This window comes from Polyodon spathula, chromosome 18 (assembly GCF_017654505.1).
Source record: "Polyodon spathula isolate WHYD16114869_AA chromosome 18, ASM1765450v1, whole genome shotgun sequence".
NCBI classification, from domain to species: domain Eukaryota; kingdom Metazoa; phylum Chordata; class Actinopteri; order Acipenseriformes; family Polyodontidae; genus Polyodon; species Polyodon spathula.
The window spans coordinates 33,907,653-33,927,151 of NC_054551.1; the positions used below are offsets into that span (position 1 = coordinate 33,907,653).

The window sequence follows — 19,499 nt, forward strand, 5'->3', positions numbered from 1 at the left end:
TAATAAAGTATAGTGAAAGCATGGTAAAGCATAGGGAAGCATTGTAAAGCACAGAGAGGTCTGGTAAAGCACAGGGAAACATTGTAAAGCACAGAGAGGTCTGGTAAAGCCTAGGGAAACATTGTAAAGCACAGAGGGGTATAGTAAGGCTTATTAAAAAGCAAGGGAAACCAGGATAACCTATTGTACATGCATAGCTTAACCATGGGAAAACTTGGGGAAAAACTGCAAAGTCACTGGGCAAAAATACAAACTTTTATAAGGGGTTACTCTATGTATTGTCATGAGAAGAAAACTGCCCAGCATGAACTGTTTGATGTTTGATTTTTAAAAACTTGAGCCCTTCAGAAGTACTTCAGTCCATATCAATTGAACAAACATTCTGGCCTGTACGTGTGCACATTTTAAAGCACCCGTCTGCCTGAAAACTAAGAACAAGACATTTCCATTGTAGCCTTGTTGGCATCACAATATATAGGGTAAAACCTTACATCAAGTCTCTAATTACTGGATATTTACATAGTACATACATGTGTGCTTTTTGCATGATATAACACTAAATTGAACCCTTTTCTGATACAATTGTGCACTTACATATATCATGCAAAAAGATATAAATACACAGTGATTCAAGATAGTTAGTGTAAAGTGCTACTGCATGTAGTACATGTCCCAGGAGTGTTCTTTCAGCGTGATCATAATGTAATATTTCATGGACACATTCAACTCTGAAGCTACATGCGTTAACTGAGGCCATGACCATCGTGATCCTGTGTCTCTACCAATATAACTTATTTGAACCAAAAAGTGTGCTTTCGGTGCATATAATAACTATTATTAAATGGCAACTACAGTGCCAACAAGTAACTACTACAAGCAATAAACACAAGCGCCAACACGTATTTGTCTAAAGAAAACAGTTTTATTTGTTGAATGATACTAGCAGACAGGATGAATGTTTCCTGCCATTCACTTGCAAGGTGTTGATTCAACATCGATCCCTGAGCATGGGCTTCCACCGCTGTGCGGAGGAGGGTGAGTGCACTGGCGGGTTCTTCTCTTCTCCTGGTTTGTACAAGAGGACCACGGTGACCAGCAGCTCCAGCTCCCATCCACACTGACTGCAACACTAGAGGGATCTGAGTCAAGGGCACACAGATGGCAGTAGCCAGGAAAGACCAGGTTAACCCTGACCCTAAACTTATCCCAAACCCTAAACTTATCCCTAAATCTAACCTTATCCCTAACCCTAACCTTATCCATAACCCTAACCCTAACCTTATCCCTGACCCTAATCCTAACCTTATCCCTAAGCCTAACCCTACCCCTATCCCTAACCCTGACCCTATCCCTAACCTTATCCCTAACCCTTACCCTAACCCTAACCCTGACTCTAACCCTAATATTAACCCTAAACCTAACCTTATTCCTAACCTAACCCTAATTGGTAACACTTTACATTAATTGTCTCTAATAACTATTTAAATAGTACTTACATTGAAAATACATGTGTACTTATATATTGTGCAAAAAGATGTACACATGAAGTACATTGTAACTACGCATAATAGCACTGTAACTATGTGTAAGTATATGTATTTACTAACAGACTACTATGAAAACTAAACCATTTTTTTTTGCATGTGCAGTAGTACTTCTTTGATGTGCCCTGTTAACAGATTCCACATGTATGTTTCAAACGAATGTCTCTATATCAATCAAGCTATGGTGCATTCTCTCTGTCTCTCTCTCATTCCACACTCTTGTGCAATATGCAATTGTGTACAGGCAGAAAGAGGCTTCTGAGGGTCATGCTTACCTGTTCTGTGAGTGATCTCACAGGCGTCTCCTTTAAACCCCACTGGACACACACATTCACACCTCGTGCCTTTGAAAAACAAGAAGACAGGTCCCATTGGTGCAATCTGTACAATCTGTTTCCAGCACTCAGGGTTCGAATTGTAAGTCCCCCAAACACCCTTTTATCAAAAAGTGGGACTTACAGCAGTGTACAAATTCCTTAGCACACCCCATTGCTTCTGTTGTTTTGATTGGTTGTGCTTATGAAATTAAACCACTGGAACTGAAAACCTTGTAAAATTATAAAAATAGGCACATTCGTGATTGTCTAATGTAATTGATAACTTCAACAGGCCACACATGCAATTTTTTAAAATACAAAGAGAAAAGAAACACACAGCCACAAATGCATGACTTTTTAGAAGTTGTTTAAGACACCTAATTAAAGCACAAAGTGGTCTAACATTTTCACACACACGTGCCTACTGTTTGTATATCACTGGTTACCGACCAAAAATCTGGTAATCGACCCGGCTCTCTCACCTAATACATTGTACACTCTTTGCTTTAACTTTAATCATTCTTCGACTTACTCATTGTAGAGCTTTACAGACAGCCAGCAGAAGAACACAGCATGGAAACTGCTTAAAGTTTAGAGAAAATGTACTGTTCGATTGTATTGATTAGCCGGCATAAGCTTCAAAACTCAACAAAACACTGTCATACAGGAGAATTTTTCTGTTTAAAAAATTTCTTTTTGAAAAGGCTTTTTCATTGTTTGAATAGATTAGAACCAAAAGCTCATTAGTGATCTTTAATATTTTAACTGCAGCGCCCTGGGTTGCCTTGGCATAAGAGCGCAGCCTATAGCAGTGAATGTGTATTGTATTATATTGCTTTAAAGATACTTCTTATTAAAGCTGTTCTTGCTGATACAGGCAGCTCCATTGGCTTTGAATTATGAATGCATTGCAGATCCTACCTTTCAGGACCGCGACCCCGTTGTTACGGCACTGGGAGCAGCGGCAGGAGCTGGACTCAGCAAGGTACTCCTCCAGAGCCCGCTGCATGTTTCTCCTGATTAAATTGCCATTTGCGAAATCTGTCCCTGTCACCAGCTGGAACAGAGGTTCCGTCTGCAAGGAAATGAACATCAATCATGTATTCTGAATGGGACAGCAGTGCAGAGATTTCTCACGGGCAGCCTACACACTGTGCCTCTGAATCAATCAGAAGAAAAATAAAAAAATATACATTACCACTGGACTTGTTAGTACCAGAAGCATTCGCTGGCATAGCGTTAAAAAAAATATTACCAGCAGCTATTAATATTCTTTTAATATATTACTTTGCCACAGCATTGATTTGGATAACCCTGATAGATAAATGACTGCGCTTACTGTCCTGCACACTGACCTTGGAATCGATAAATTCAGGGTTGTACTGGACAGCCTCTCCCCACTCCTGCATCAGGTCTGCTGTGGGAAGCTGTTTGTAAGCCATCCTCGTGACGTATTCACTCGCTCCTCCTTTAACAAGGGCTACAAAGTCCTCAACAAAGGTCTTTTTCACTTTATCATCTTATACAAAAGAAGCACAAACAGTTGTGTTAGCCCTGAAGCTTGTTTCAGGTTACTTGTTGTTTGCTTATCTGCCTACCATTTATTACATGTATGTTTAGTACTGCTATACTCTGTCAGGCCACTGTTCTCCCTGATCACAGCCTTGGCAAGAAGTGGTGTAGAGGGGGCTGGAAGGTGCCTTGATATAAATACCCTGTAATAAAGATCTAAATCCACATTTTAATATACTGTACCTGTGACCACATCACACATTGTTAAGAGTATTTCTGTAGTCATTAGAGTGAAAAATAAGACGTGGAAATTTATCATAGCTGTAGGCATTCACAAGGCTGTCTGGCCTGACCGCAAAAAGGCAGTCATAGAATATTTATACAGACTGAGATGACAAAAAAAAAAACATAACAAAAAAAAAAGCTAATTTGTGGCTTTTCTTGAAAATGTGACTAAGATTTCAAAAACATTTTTTTTCTATTTTAATAAAGAAAAAAAATCATTTATAGACTTTAAAAAGCCTGAATAATTCAACTTTTTACCCATGAAACAAATTGTCAACCTCTTCCCGGCAAAAGGAGGTCCAAAGATTCTACAGTAAAAAACATTGCTTTTACAAAGTGAATGTTTTACTGTGGTTCTATTAGTCAATTGTGACACAACAGACTACACACATTCCTAGCCAAGCCAATGTTTGCTAAACTTATATTCTCTAGATATTGATCAACCCTGATTCAAAGAGCACTAAACTGAAATAAGAGCTACTGGAGCCACAACACTGGCCAGAGGGAGGGTGTGTAGCAAAGAGATCATCCTGGAGTGTGTTGTTATTGCAAAATCTACCATTCCTCCAGCATGCATAATGCAACTAGCTATACATAACTGCACAGTCAGCCTTTTTATTTTTGCAATCTCCATCTAGCTGAATGATAGGCGACACTCTTCTGTTCCTCTTCTGTTCCTTACCCAGATTTATACCCAGCAGATGTGCATTTACTTCCAGTTTTCTTACCTCCAATTTCTTTTAGCATTCCGTCACAGAAGCCACCGCTGACTCCACCGTGTATGTATATTCCTTCGATGTTAGCTCCCATTTTCATCCCTGCGTTGATGCAGGTTTTTGCATCATTCAGGGTGTACCCTACAAAAAACAAGCAACACCGACATGTCAAACCTTGCATATATTATAATTAGGGCTTTTGTTTTTCGGGTTTTCTTAATTGTATTTTTCGATGCTTATTTTTAGCTATTTTTGAGTTTTATGTAAAACTTTGTTTTTTGGGGTTTCATTTTTGATATACTGTATGAAATTAATGTTTTTGGTTACTTTCCAAAGTGCTTGAGTGTTTTCCTTCTGTCAAAATATGTAGTAACTTGACAGTACTTGCACACTTAGTTGTACCTTCTTTCCTTTGCAACAAGTGAAGGAGATTTAAACCCCAGCATTTTGTTTTACTCATCCTAATTTTACACATAGACGTCTTGAGATTCCCTAGCGCAGAGCTCCAGATATCAGCAGGGATGTGGTCAGTGTGGCATTCTTGATTGTTTGCGATAGCACCTCGTTTCGCAGGATTCCTCAAGGCATGAGGCTTTCAATAGATTTTGACAGTTCAAACTGTAAATGCCAGATACCTCCCAAAGCCATATTTAAATGTCTCGTCTTTCCTTCGTAGGTAATTGTTTCAAGTCTGCATTTGCTGATAATTGGACTGCACAGTTCTGAGTGACTCAGCGAGACTGATATTGATAACAAGGTAACTATTCCTTGAGGAACATTCTTCTAATAATAAGGCTTGGCAGGTTTGAGTTAGGTAGTGAACATGTGTTCAATATAAATAGTAATAAGCCAATGCTTTAAAGTTGATTGAGTTTCTCGTGTTATCTTAGCATCCTTGTTGAGCGTTATGTAGCTATGGGTGAGTATTGAGTAAAACAATTCAGCTTCTTACCTGACTCCTCCATGATCTTCTGGTCTAAAATAACAGTATATTCATAAATCCCCCCTAAGGTGGCTTCAGTAATGTAATGGGTCCCATAGTCCTTGAAGATCTCCCTATACTCTCCATAGACGTACTCCAGAGGCAGGCTCTTAACCCTCTGAAAGAACTCGTGATGGAGCACAAGGCCCCTTGATTTCAGACTGTAGCGAGCTACCTCCAGCCTCGAATTAGCTCTGACAAAACTGCTTTTCTGAAAAGACATTGTTGTTGCTGTTCTTTTTTATTTTTCATTAATTTACTTTCAAAACAGTTCATCTGTATTTTTTTTTTCTTTAAATTATTAAATGAAGTGATAATGGATTCTGGTTATTTGATACTGTTTATTGGGTTAAATCTAGCTTTCAAGACCTAAAAAGTCTCTTGTTTGGGTGTAAGTGGAAATTGAAAGAAATTTGTGTCAGGAAAGGAATATCATGCGAAAGTGGATTAAATTATGAAACCAGACTGGACAACACTACTACATTATACATATTTTACATTACATTCTTTCGCCTTTGGCCTCGCGTTTCGACGCACACCTGCCCAAAAATTAGTTTTCAGACTAGTAAAGAGGCTGACCACAGGAAAGCCATGGGTAGTGGGGCAGGATTGCTGCCCTCCCCCGTTAGACAAAGCCAAAAAGCAGGTGGAGGCTGGGGAGGAGGAGGCGGACGCTGGCACACAGCCGGGACGTAATGTATTGAGGTAGGATATAAATCCTTTCCTTGCCTATCACTGGACTTATTGTTTATTGAAGGGCGAATAAGATACTATTTATTCAGTTGACAATTTGATCAGGTATTGGAAGGTCTAAAATATCCTTGCTATTTAGATGATTTGATCTAAGGTCAAAGTGAGTTCTTGGGGCACAAAGAGAATACTTTTCAGGTCTTGAAAGCCAGTGATTTTATATCACAGTTAATCTAATAATCAGTATCAAGATCTAAAATCACGACTTCTTGGATTTGCACAGCAAATCAAAATCTCGAAATGACATTTTAAATAATTCATAATAATTATTAGAAAGACAGGTATTTCTTTTTTGTGGTTTAACATAAAACCACATGCGTTCCTTGTAGAAATACTTACAGTGCCTGAAAAACGCCGAGTTTTTTGTATAAACTTCTTGAACCTGTTGTCGTTGTAGTTGAATCCAAACTCAAAAATGCCAGGCAATGTAATACTAATGCCCACGCTCGTCTGAGAACTGTGTGACCGGAATGTATCTTTCTCATAACTGGAATACGATTCATATTCATTCAGTAGAAAGTCATACTTCCCTACAGTCTAAGGAAAGAAAAACAAAAATGAACATTAACAAATCATAAACAGACTTTGTTCATGGGCATGCAAATATTATTACACTGAGTTATGCTGCACATGTCTTCAGAATACTTTATCATTAATAAAATCAGTATTTTACATCAAAACAAACTCCCTTTTGTTTTGGTGATCGCTGTGATATATTATTGGTCTATTTTGTGGTCTTTGGACCAGAGGTGGAACCATCCCCAAAGAATATGGTTAGATTTTTTATTTTTTTTTATTGAAATCTCCACTTACCTCTAGGAGATAGGTTTGCAGATTATATGGTTTTCTGAATCTTGTATTGTATATATAATGCGGTAAGCAGCTGCCTGCATAGTATCTGTTATCAAATACCACACCTTCCAAATTACTGTTCAATATATTTATCCTGGAGAAAATACAAATGTAATAATGTCAAGGTAAATACAAAACAGAAAGAGGAATACATTATATACAGAATAGTATACTGGATACAAAAAGTGAAGTACAGCAGAATACAAATAAAATAAAAATAGTAAAAATAGAAACATGGCAAAAACATATCAACGGTTCACCTTGGTAAATGCACACTGTATAATAATAATAATAATAATAATAATAATACTGCTAGTGCAGTGATCTCCCTATTTATTTCACTGATTTATGCATCAAATAATTTGTAGCAGTTCATTAAGAACGTGCCCTTATACAGTGAAGAATAATGCATAACAACTTGCTGTATCAACCATTTTCATTAATAATCTAATTGTGAATTAATGAGGGAGAATTGTACCACTGCTACTTCTAATACAAATAATAATAAAAACCTGCATTGCCCAACATTACAGAACAGCTGAAGACTCTTATCAGTGTTGCTAAAAATAAAATCATGCCTGCCTCTGAGGCTGCTTTCATTTATTTGAAATGTGTGCATACAGAAGCATTCCACTAAAGAGCAAACTCTGTCATCAGAGAGGTAAGAACGTGTCTTATGAGAATGTATTAGTAACTCATCATCTGCTAGGAGGAGATCCATTACAACTTGCAGACAGATCTGCCAATGGACTCACCCTCTGCCAAGGTTCTCCACACCCCAGTATTCCTCTGTCTCAGTCTTACAGGCCGGGTATAGCTTCTTACAGTTTTGCTCATCAGACTTATCCCCACAGTCATCGTCTTCATTGCAAAGTAATCTTTGAGGAATGCACCTGTCTGTAAGAAATGCACCCAGCAATTTAGAGATTACGATTTAAATATATGTCTAGTGATCTTCCGGTTACTTTCACAATGGTCGGGTACTGTGTTTTTTTTTGGGTGCCTGTTCACAAATTCCTTAATTTTTACTTAAATAGCCAGATTTAATATGTAATATGCATGTTATTTCTACCTGTTGTGGCACAGACAAAGCCTTCACATCTTCTGCTGTTTCGACAGACAGAGGCAGTGCTGCAGGGTTCCACATCTCGGCCATAGTAACTGCACAGCTCACCTCCAAACTGGGACGGCTGCTCAAGCTTTGCATACCTGTACTGTAGAAGAAGAAGAAGAAGAAGAAGAAGAAGAAAGAAGAAGAAGAAGAAGAAGAAGAAGAAGAATGTTAAAGGATGGATAGCAGCCTCAGTGGAATAAAGATTAGACACTTCAACAGACTTCTAAGCCAAAAAGACACAAAAGTTCCTAATATGTGTAATTTTTTGACCCCAAGGAATTGTTGCTTTGTTAACAGTTTCACTGAGCCAAAATGATGACCCCGTTGGCTTAAAGGTTAAGTGAGGGTGAGGCATAGTGTGTAAATAATAGTTAAGGTATGCCAGTCCTCAAAAACCTGAACAAGATTGTTATCAGTTGTTGAATATCGCACAGTAGGTTAGATGCAATGGCGATAGAATGAACAGCTTTGTTGCTATGGGGGATTGCTGCAGTGCAAAGGGGACTGACCCCCCACTGCTCAAGTCCTCGCAACTCATTCACTCACCCTTTTTTTCTGGCAGGGGTCGCACTGGCTCCAGGCAGTCCAGGCAGAGAGCTGGCAGTCCAGGGGCTCTGGGGGGCTCGAGGCAGCCCGGCTCGATCGCCTCCTGGGAAGGGTGCAGTTCCAAGCCGAGTTGCTGCTACAATTCAGAACATACAGCAATGGAGCAGCACAGCCCACAGTAACAGGACAGTGTGACACTAAAAGACACTTACAAAGACTTCCATTCAAAACATTCACCGCTCAATTTATTACCTTGTTTTTGTGTTTGTATTTCTGAATGTTTTATAGTTATGGATAACAGTGGAGTATTGCAAGTGTGTTTAATAACACTGAATTATTATAAATGTTGGGTAACATTGTGCCTCTACATGGTTACAATGTACTTTGTACTTTTTGCACAATATCTGCAAGTACACAATTGTTTCAGAAAAGGGTTAGGGTTAGGGTCCGTGGGGTTAGTGTTAGGTTTAGAGTTAGAATTTTGTCCTTAAGTTATAAATAGTATATCATATAATCTTATCACGGGCCAAAACACCCCCCCCCCCCCCCCCCAAAAAAAAATGATTGAAGTCAGTGTGGTATTTGACACGCAATAAGCTGAAGAAGTGACTTCATAATGTGAGTGTAATTTCATGTCATGCAGCTTTTTAAGTTCATACCATTGAAAGTGAAAAGGTGGAGCAATTTTTAATTGGAACCATGAATATTTTTAATTAATTAACGCATCATAAATACTTCTCCTCATTCATTCCATTAATTTCCCTTAACTTTCCCCTCCAGCTAAAAAGTGAATGGAAGTGAGCTCACTACATTCAATATGAAGAAACAAGGTTACATTTTAAAATAATGGCCGCACATACCCATGAGTTCCAACCTATTAGCTGCTTTTCCTGTGGTGTTCTACTTCTGTTCGTTATGCATGTGTGCCTGGCTTTTTAATTTTATTAAGGGCTACAAAAATCATAAAAAAACCAACAACAACAACATCATAACATTACACCTGTAGCAATCAATACGAATTTATGTTGTAATCCTGGTATTAGAACTGTTTACTCTTTTCACCAAAGCAAGTTTTCTTATGGACTGTATACACACAGTATAAAGCAGTAGACGCTACAGAAGGGAACAGTCATGTATTTTCCTTACGTTATTATCAAGACAGTGATAAAGACCATATTTAATACGGTGCGGAGTATATGTCATTTCAGTATTAAAATATTACACAGTACTTACCACCCAGCTGTTAGATGTATGAAGAAAAGAAAAGAATGGAGCAGCAGTAGATGTTTCATTGAAATAAGCTTTAGTGTGGAAAATGTTTTCATGGTGATCCACTGTCAGTCAGTAGAAGAGATGTGTCTGTTACACTGCTCATCCCAAACAGGGCTGTAATGTTTGCACATTGTTAAATAATCAATATGTTTGTTTTTTTTGTAGAGACATATTAACTAATTTTGGGGTTTGTTCTTGGGGGACTGTATTTTATTTATTTATTTATTTTGATGAAATGAAAATCTTTATTCAAGGCTGCTTTTTGTTTAAAAAGCATTTATAATTGAAAATTAAAATGTTATCAAACTGTAATCTGGTACAGTTATATAACCACCAATTTACAAACATTTTTACAGGAACAGTGGCTTGAAACCTGATTCCAAGAGACTGGGAGACCCAGTTTGACATAAAAAATTAAGAAGTCTCCCCAAGTTCCAGGCCACAAAGCGGCTACATGTTCCTTCGTGTAAAGGCCTAAAAACGAAAACCAAACTAATATTGACAATGCGGTCAGATATTTATTTGCAGTAAGTGTGCTGTGTAAGCGGAAAGAAACCTTATCAGACAGTGAACCAAGTTTGAAAAGCCTTTACTGGAAGCTGCCTGTACTGTTATCCTCTTACCTTGTGTAACCCTGTGTTTCTATTATCTGTTTGGATTGTTTATTTAACCATTTCTATAGTGATATCTTAGCCCACTGAAGTGAACAGGACTTTTCTGAAGTCGAAGTATGTGTTGTATGCAGATGCCAGTATTATTAACTCACCAGCTGCTAGGAGGAGGATTCATGGCATTCTCTAACGCTTACCCAGGCAGAGGTAGTTTCAACGTCAGGCTGGCCACTAAGACCTCTCACAGTCCCCCAGGTCCAGGAGCAACTTCAGAGAATCACGTGTCAAACCAGCATACAGGCTTATCATGCACAGAACACGGCTATTACCAGTTTCAACTATAGGGGTTAGGCTTCTATCCCATTGACTGGAGAGACAAGGGAACATCTTTTTTGCACAATATAACCTTAACCCTAACTCTCTCCCTTTGCTGATACAATTGTGTCCTTAGATATATTGTGCAAAAAGGATTTACACATGAAATACATTGTAACTATGCATAATAACATTGTAATTGTAAGTACACATGTATTTACTAAGTAAGTACTGTGTAAATACACAGTAAATAGAGACTTAATGTGAAGTGTTACCATTACTTGTTCATAATTGTCCTAACCTTAAGCAACACTGTTATAGATGTTATATAATAGTTTTCTTCTGTTTTTGTGCTCAAATAACCAAATCTGCTTCCAGAACTGCTTTTAGGGTGTGTTTATTTATAACAGTATTACATGGTGGATTACAGAAACCAAAAGAAAAAAAACATCTTTTAAAAATTCACGGTAGAATGTAGTATTCATAAAGTTAAAAATAATGTGTCATTTTACATTAACAAACTGTTAGCTGAGGTAAAGTTAAAATAGGTCTAGAAATGTACTCAAACAGTTAGGTTCCTCATTTCTTTCCCTCATTTAAATGTTCTTAGTCGCGAACATAATATGAAATAAAACAGAACGCTCACCATAAAACAATGAGCAAAAAAATTATGCAAAAAGGGCATTAGAAAAAGGAGACAAACCTCTACAAAACATCATTTTCCCATCTAAAGCATGTCCTTTTAGAAACAGTCCTACCAAAAGATCCTATAGTTGACATCATTACAAATTCACCTTCCTGTAGGACAGCCCTCTGTCTGTCTTTCTAAATGTATCTTTTTATGAGAACTGGGGACCAACTGACAGCCTGTCTCTGGGGACCAACTGTCTGTCTGTCTGTCTGTCTGTCTGCCTGTCTTTCTGTCTGTCTGTCTTTTTGTCTGTCTGTCTGTTCGTTCTCCCAGGTTCATGAGCGTTTTGAAATTATAATCTGTACTGCTATACAAAATTAATTTGGACTCTGTAGCTTGATTCTCTTACACAGTGCTAGTTTATTACACAGCACTTTTACTGGATTTCAAAGTACCATATTGTGTGTAAAATCTGGCATCCGCTATTTTATTGTAGTGATACTGCACTCAAGTTTTGTATAGGGGTGGCAGACTTGCATTTTGGTAACAGGAACAGCAGAATAATGACCTATTTATACTGCTCAATTTGTTTTAAAAGTCGGATTAATATAAAAATTATAATATATTTTAAAAATCTGTTGACTATTTAAAATTGGTTGTACTAAATCCTGTAGAATATTGATTAACAATTTTGCAATCTGACTTGAATGTTGGGATTAAGTTACAGGATGAGGCATGTGACTTGCAGATGAAGAGTTGGAACTGCTCTGGCTAGTACCTGTTTGGTGCCTCCTAGCCAATCAGAGAGCCCTGCGCTGCCAGGTATCATAGGATTGCCTTCCCAAAGAATCACACTGTATCTACTGTACTTGAAACCCGAGCACAGCCTTCTGGCTGCAGAGAACTGGCCCAATGACTACAAAGGCTGTTACTCTGCCCTGGTAATTTCACAAACAAAATTGACCAAGTCACCTGAGCAGCCAGTGCTATGGACCATGAACAAACAGAAGCAGCTGTGACTGGGTATTGTCCCTTACAGGATAGATCTACTGCAGCAGCACATGAATATACTGCATTATGATACAAGCAATGCTCCGAGTGCTATGGAAAGACCTTGAACAGAGGGGTATGATTTATGCACAGTGAAATATACTCACAGTCTTCATCATAAGAGTTATACTGTTTAAGACTGTTGCATCTTGGCTTCAAAACAAATTAGCAGCAATTAAAATGATCATTATTGCACTAAACGCGTTATTACTTGCCCTCAGGGTGATCACAGATTCCAAATGTGCTTCCCAGCAAGTGTTGCTTTCATTTGTTTCTCCAATTTATTTAATCCAAACTGCATCATAAAATGCAGCACAGTCTGTATTTTCAACCAAGGAACTCCAGCCTTGCCTTGCATTTTGAAATTCTTTCCAGTCCCTCGCCATGCTCGGCAAGTTAATTTAATGAATGCTTTCTAGCCTGCCGGGGTGATGCAGCAGAGGCTTGAGATGACGAGTAAAACACTCCTGCTAAAACACACCAATAAATAAACAATGAGACTGAAAGATGGAAAGCATGATGGTCCACAGTTTTATGGGCGGTCATGTGTATTTCTATTCAAATCAATCCCGTAAATACAGCGACTTGGGACACCCGTAATGAAATATGGATGGCTGCTCAGCATTAATGAAGCCGTTCATTAGCAGAAACTGATAATGGCATACCATCAACAAGCACAGAGATTTACTCGCTGCTTTCCTATTACTAGCCACGGCATCGCTGAGTACCTCTGAGGAATTAGGAGAGAAACACAGAAAATCCTGTATTGAAGGACTAGCAATCTGCAGTGACCGCTCTGTTGAATCCCTATATACGGACTATTTCAAAAGTCCAGCAGCAACTGTGTAGGTCCCTGCATTTCTCACACATAAAACACTATTCCGCAGTCCCTGGTGGCGATCTGGGGGAATGCATTGTAGTTCACCATGGAATGCTTTAATGAACCCCCAGCGAGATCATGGCAGTAAGGTGGCAACGATTACAAGCACTGATCTACTCAGCACCCTGACCATCTCCCACATAAGAATCAGCTGTCTCTAAAATTCACTTTTTGACCATTCCTAGTCAAAATGCATGTGAGTGTGTTTTAGAAATTTCTTATCTTCTTTGGGAAAAGGTGTTTCTAATCCACGACAGCTAAATTAAGATATTGGCTTTTCAGGGTTTGACAGTTCATTGAGAGGTATGGACTTCAGGTCCCCAGGTTCTCTGTGGGTCCTAATGCCAGTCCTCTGACTGTAAAACATCTTATCTGGCCTTGCACATGTACATACTTCCTGATCTCGTAAATTAACTTGTTCTTTCTATACGCTGTGTTTCAGCAGTAGGTGAGCGCTGATGGTATCGCACTTTCTCTAAGGATGTGTGTGGTTCACTGAATGTAACTTGTATTCACATGCTTGACAGACACACAGTACATGCATAGCCTCAGTATTGTACTTCAAATGGACAGAAAGCCTTTTGGTAAAACATACTGTAAGCAGCAAGACAGCATCATGACAGCATCTTGATAATTTGGCACTCCTAATTATTAGCACTTAAGGATCATGCTGTGGTTTTGATCACTGCTAATGTTGCATCATTTAGTGCTGCCTGCTTTACAGTGTAAGAGTCCTGGTGAGAGAATGACTTGTAAACAATAATATTTACAAAATAAATTTGGCAAATCAAAGTTCAGATGCCTTAAAGCCATTTTACCCTAAAACACACAGAGAGTTGACTCCAACAGCAGAATTGACTTATAAAATAAAAATTCCATTTCAATTTCATTTTTATTAGTATTGTACAAAAGCTATAGAGAAGGAACAGTTCAATCATAAAATCGTAGCAAAATCCATGCCTCATTGTCTAGTTGCAAAGATAACTCGTCTCCCTTCAATCTCTGAATTAAGAGTTATTTGGCAAATTATTCATTGTGTCTTCCAATAAGGGCTGCACAGATTAAGTCTTTTCTGCGTAGCACTCAAGCAGCAGAAAATCAAACCCAAAAAAAAAAAAAAGAATTAGCATTTCTTCATTAAAATAGCACATTGAGCATTTCTCTAAAAGTGGAACAGGGTCATCCGAATAATGCATGTAATATCTTATTCCACTTGAACCAGGAGACATTTCATTTTCACTCCAATGGCAGTTCACGCTCGAATTGTGTTTCAATTTAAAAAAAAAATACAACTTTCATTTATGATGAATATTCCGCCTTGATAGTGATATTGTGATACAATGATTTGTAGTCTAAAGTGATGGATTTCTTTCTTATTTTCTGCCCATGTATCCATTCCCCATGTATTTGAACATAGACACTGCAGTAATTAGTCTTCAGCAAAGATAACTGCCCATCGTGAATGATGCTCAAAATGTGACAACAAATGACAACTCATTTTTGTTTCTTCTAAAAAAGGGAATCATTTGAGTAACACAAAACAGTGCTGTCTGGCTCCCCCCCGTGCCTTAATTATATTTATGCAGCAGTTGGCAAGTTCTTTTGAACTGGTGGCTGCATTGAGAAAACCAATCCAGAGAAGCAAATCCATCTGCATCAGCATTGCAGAATACAGAGTGACGGAGCCTTAAAATCCAAAAATCTGGCAGGGAAGGTCTTGTAGAGCACTAGCGAGCTGGCTATTCCACAATACTTATTTCTTCAATTTGTTAATCTGGGCATAGAGAGGATCTTTCTCCTGTGGACAATAAAGATACCGTTAGTACAGCCCACTTCTGCATAGAACATACATGACACACAGCAACAATAAAACAAAACAGAACAATAAAGTCCATGTGTAGCACGGAAAACAAAAACTACTGCACCTCCTTTTGGTACAACATTAGAGAGAAGGAGACAAAGAGAGAAGGAGAGAAAGAAAGAACAAGCAAAACTAAGGGCAAGGCTCTTCCCACACTTATATCACTTAGACCCATCCAATATGAAACATGTCTACAAACAGGTCAACAAGACTAGGCCACCGAGAGCAATGCATGTCTTTAAAACTGTTAAAAGCTGTATTTCTTCTCGGGGTACTGGCAATAAATGAACATCAGTGATACAAACCTGGCTATCAGCCCATGCTGTGTAATGACCCATTTGTGCCACGTGTAACACTGATTTGTTCTTCTTTTACAATCTGTCTCCATCTCCAGCATCAGTTATCTGAGAAATTTCATTGCTTGTCTCCAAGTTTATCTGACCCCTAACACTGTAATTAGCAGGGTAGTTTAGCAGCTGAGCTGTGCTTTTAGACGGGAAAGTATGTGGAACATTAAGCTAAAGATATGGACATGTGGAGTGTGGAGAGCACTTGGAAACATGGATTGAACATATCACACCATCAGTGCTGGACTGCACCATCTCATGTCAAAATCGAATTTGACAATTTTCAAAATGACACACACACACACACACACACACACATATATATATAGCGGGACAAATGACAGCATTTGTACAGTGTGAGCATCAGGGGGCTCTGATGTTCCTCCTGTTAAATAGAGGAAGTTGTATGTTTTTAAATAGGAACATATTATTTTAAAATACATGTACAGCATGAACGATTTATATAACGTTTAATCAATGGACCCAATAGCTTTTGTAATTCAATACTGCCTCATATATAAGGCAGCCCTTTATATTGCAAAACAGGGAGTGGCTCCCATTTGTCCCATAATGCCACTCCACTAGCTCTTGTATCTCTTACCTGTGGCTCCACACTATGAGGGTTATGAAGAGATGCACTGAAAAAAGCCCTTGTAGTGTTTCATGGGATCCACCTATAAAGGCAGAGTGGCCCTGGCAAAATCTGCAGAGACTGCAGAGAGACGTGAGAAAGAAGGTCTCTGCTGCCATATGCTTTTACAGCCTGCACTATACCAGCTCTCTGTCAGACAGCTGTTAATAGCTGTTGATAGCAGATCACTGCAGCTTTAGGGTGCGAATGAACAGGGCGTGCTAGCATTAGCTGAACTGAAATAAACTTTCGTTTTTCCTATTGGCATCAAGCACAAACATAAGTGCACAGGAAAAGGATTTTGATTAAAAAAAGCAAGTTTCCCTAAAACACCACGTCAGTGTGCTGGTATAGAGGCTCAGATTAACTCAGGGCACCTGTGACTTTTTAATCCCCTTTTCAGTCACAGAGCTTTCCTCTCAATAAAGAACAGTGCACATGACAGCAGGTGATATGTGCCACCAAAAAGGTTATTGAGAGAAATGCACTGACTCAATGTGCAGCTCCTTGAATGTGAGTGGTTATTATACTGCACCGCAAGTGGCACATGGAATTATTACTTTCAAATTGCCTTTTGTTACGGTGACATAATTATCACACACCAGAAGCATATATAATTATGTACCTTGTAATTAATTACGCTTACCATTATTGGCCGCATTACAGAACACTAACAAGCGAAGACAATCTAACAATCATAATGGGCGGCTGTTGTAAGTTAATAAAAGGTATACTTTTGGACAAGAAAATTAACATTTATTAGGTAAGTGCTAGAGAAACATTACAAGCTGCTAAGTTAAGGTGGAGAGATGTTTCAATAAAGTGTCTTTTTCAATTCAAAGTGTTCTACTATAAGAGAAACATTGTGTTACGGATCCCCAAAATAAAGTGGTACCATTAAAAGTGCAAATCAGAACACCAGAGCTGTATATAATTAATGCATCTTGGTAGTTAATGGATTTGCATATTAAAAATTCATTGATTTTACTTTCTGATCCTTGGACTGACATTTCTTCAGAGCAGGTTAATCACATTGCTGCCTACATTTGAATGTACAAGGCCTTTAATCTGTAAAACGCTGAACAGTGGAAATACCAAAAGAAACTAGCCAATTCCTTTAGGAATCCTACACATCTTACAACTGAGAGCTGTGCAGCTACGGATACAGCAGGGAACTGATTATAAGTTGTTCCAGACACCTCCAGAATACAAACCCCATTCCAGTAAATGACTGCAAATATTTAGGCAATTCACAGAACACTGAAAAATACCAGCACAGCGCTCAACAAATTCAACACAGACATGCAAGCAGGGGTGGCAGGTGGAAGAAGCGGGTTTAAAAACGGGACAAAATAAAAACCAAAAAAGGGGAAAATAAAGCAGAATCCGAGGAAGGGAAGGCAGTGTCACTGGCCGAGGGGAAGAGCAAGCCAACACCAAGAGAAGAAGAGAGAGGACAGATACCTACCCTGACCTGTGCTCTCTAGCTACCGACCTGAGGGCTGAGGCTATCACCAGAGGGCTCTGCAGGTGGATCACTGTTAGAGGAGGCCTGAGATCCACCGGCCTGGAGAGATGAGCAGAGACAGATAAGAAAGCACAGAACAGGTATACAGTGTATAGCACATGCACAGGAAGAAAGTGCGCCAAGTACAGCACAGGAACACATTCCCTTTTGGAGAAATACTGCAACACAATTTCTGACAGCTCATGCACAGGTTGTTGCAGCCACCAGGTGCCGCTATTTGCTAAGTAAGAAATCTATTGCAATTAAAGGTGAATAGACAACATGGTAGGCAACTGTAGTTTCACAGAACCCCAATTAATACTGTAAAAATAGCCAGTGCCACACACCAGAGAAACAGACAAATGTGTCTTTGCATACTGCTGCCTCATACCCCTAACCCCCTTGTTTTTTATAGTTTTATTGAAAGCCACTGTGTGATGATTTCCCCACAAAACATATTGGATTATGTATTTCTAATTAAGCATATTTTTTCCACATAAGCAATTTTGTAATGACCTCCCCCATCATATTACATTATTTAGATCCTGTTTGTGAATATCATTTAATTTTGCATTATATAAAATGCATACAATTAGAAACTACAACACCACTGAAGCATGCTGGAAAGTACAAAGCCTTCTGGTTCATGTCAGCAGACATTGGAATTCAAATAAATATGACTGCAGTGTGAACTGTACAGTAGCTGTAGCACTGGAGAATTACAATGCAAACCGCACTCTTTGTAAAAGTTCTGATTTCAGTTGGTCAGATTTTCAAATTGTTGAATTTGCAAGGATAATGCAACATTATAAGTCACGGACAAGCAATATACATTCTGTGTAGGAATTGCATGGGATTTCTAAGGTGTGATTAAATAATAAAGCAGCAATTGATGCCACGCTACACACTAGTGCGGCTTTCCCTTATCTTTGCTGTATTTTATTCGTAGCATTTTCCAGGAAAAATATTTGTTGTGCAAGTATCACAGTGTCTTCAGATTACACTTCCCCCTGCAACACAGCTAACTTTCTGTTCCTACAATAGCTATTTATTTATCAGAGCACCAACAGTGTTGCAGGAGGGAGCACTATCTGGATGCAATGATCCGTATAAGACAATTCCTCTTATTTGTGGTAAACATTACCATGTGCAAGTTGAGGAATGTTCTCGGGTTTACTCTCTAGCTTAAAGCAATCAGGGTTGTGTTTTAAAATGTGTTGCCGCTATGTGAACAACATGAAATACTGTAGTGTTAATGAAGTTGTTCCTGTAAGCCGAAGTGACCTTTTTACTTTTACAAAGCTACCAGTATATGACGTCTCTCAAGAAAGACAATGTACTACCAAAAACAATACATAAATATTAAAAAGGCACGAGTTGATTTTATTATTTACTTACACCATGTAAAGTGCAACTAGTGTTAATAGCACTTTCAATAATTTATACTTGTCATGCATTTTTAACTTCAGGATGCATTCTGAACGCTATAATAAAAAATCGGGTAATAGTTCTTCATTTGTGAACAAATGCCTTTTTTATTAACCTTTATTTTACCAGGAAGTCACTTGAGCAGTTGAGATTAACCCATAACTACTAGTCCTTTTTGGGTAACACTTTACATGAAGCATCTCTAATTACTGTGTATAACTATGGTCTCACACATATTGTAATTACAATACATAGCTGCAATCTACTTAATGTGTAAATCTTTGTGCATGATCTAACCCTAATTCTAACCCTTTTCTTATACAATTGTGAGCTTACATATACCGTGCA

General features: G+C 38.5%; 2 protein-coding genes across 11 annotated transcripts in view; both read right to left on the bottom strand.

Moving 5' to 3' along the window:
* Positions 1–902: 902 nt before the first annotated feature.
* On the bottom strand, positions 903–10,000 carry c8b (complement component 8, beta polypeptide). The gene is made up of 12 exons (XM_041278008.1): positions 9,852–10,000; positions 8,619–8,754; positions 8,031–8,172; positions 7,714–7,855; positions 6,920–7,052; positions 6,446–6,643; positions 5,327–5,567; positions 4,387–4,515; positions 3,217–3,380; positions 2,783–2,936; positions 1,820–1,888; positions 903–1,139 (listed from the first exon to the last, which is right to left on the bottom strand). The coding sequence occupies exons 1-12, from the start codon at positions 9,941–9,943 to the stop codon at positions 970–972; spliced, it is 1,770 nt and encodes a 589-aa protein (XP_041133942.1). The 5' UTR covers positions 9,944–10,000; the 3' UTR covers positions 903–969.
* Positions 10,001–11,166: 1,166 nt separating this feature from the next.
* Positions 11,167–19,499, bottom strand: part of LOC121330974 (disabled homolog 1-like) — an 80,406-nt gene continuing 72,073 nt past the window's right edge. For 8 of the 10 annotated variants that reach the window (XM_041278017.1, XM_041278016.1, XM_041278018.1 and 5 more), the window contains 2 exons: positions 17,685–17,783; positions 11,168–15,175 (listed from right to left, as the gene is read on the bottom strand). In XM_041278017.1, the coding sequence (XP_041133951.1) occupies positions 17,700–17,783 (84 nt within the window). In that variant the 3' untranslated portion in view covers positions 11,168–15,175; positions 17,685–17,699. Of the gene's footprint in view, positions 15,176–17,684; positions 17,784–19,499 lie in introns of all 10 variants that reach the window. The other 2 variants (XM_041278020.1, XM_041278013.1) reach the window with 2 other exon arrangements.

What these genes read in the sequence shown, in the direction of transcription:
- c8b (XM_041278008.1), bottom strand. Translation starts at nt 9,943, where the DNA reads ATGAAAACATTTTCCACACTAAAGCTTATTTCAATGAAACATCTACTG. An exon ending in CTGAATTTATCGATTCCAAG is followed by an intron (nt 2,937 to 3,216) that starts GTCAGTGTGCAG and finishes ATTTCCTTGCAG; the next exon opens with ACGGAACCTCTGTTCCAGCT. An exon ending in TGAGATCACTCACAGAACAG is followed by an intron (nt 1,140 to 1,819) that starts GTAAGCATGACC and finishes CCCTTGACTCAG; the next exon opens with ATCCCTCTAGTGTTGCAGTC.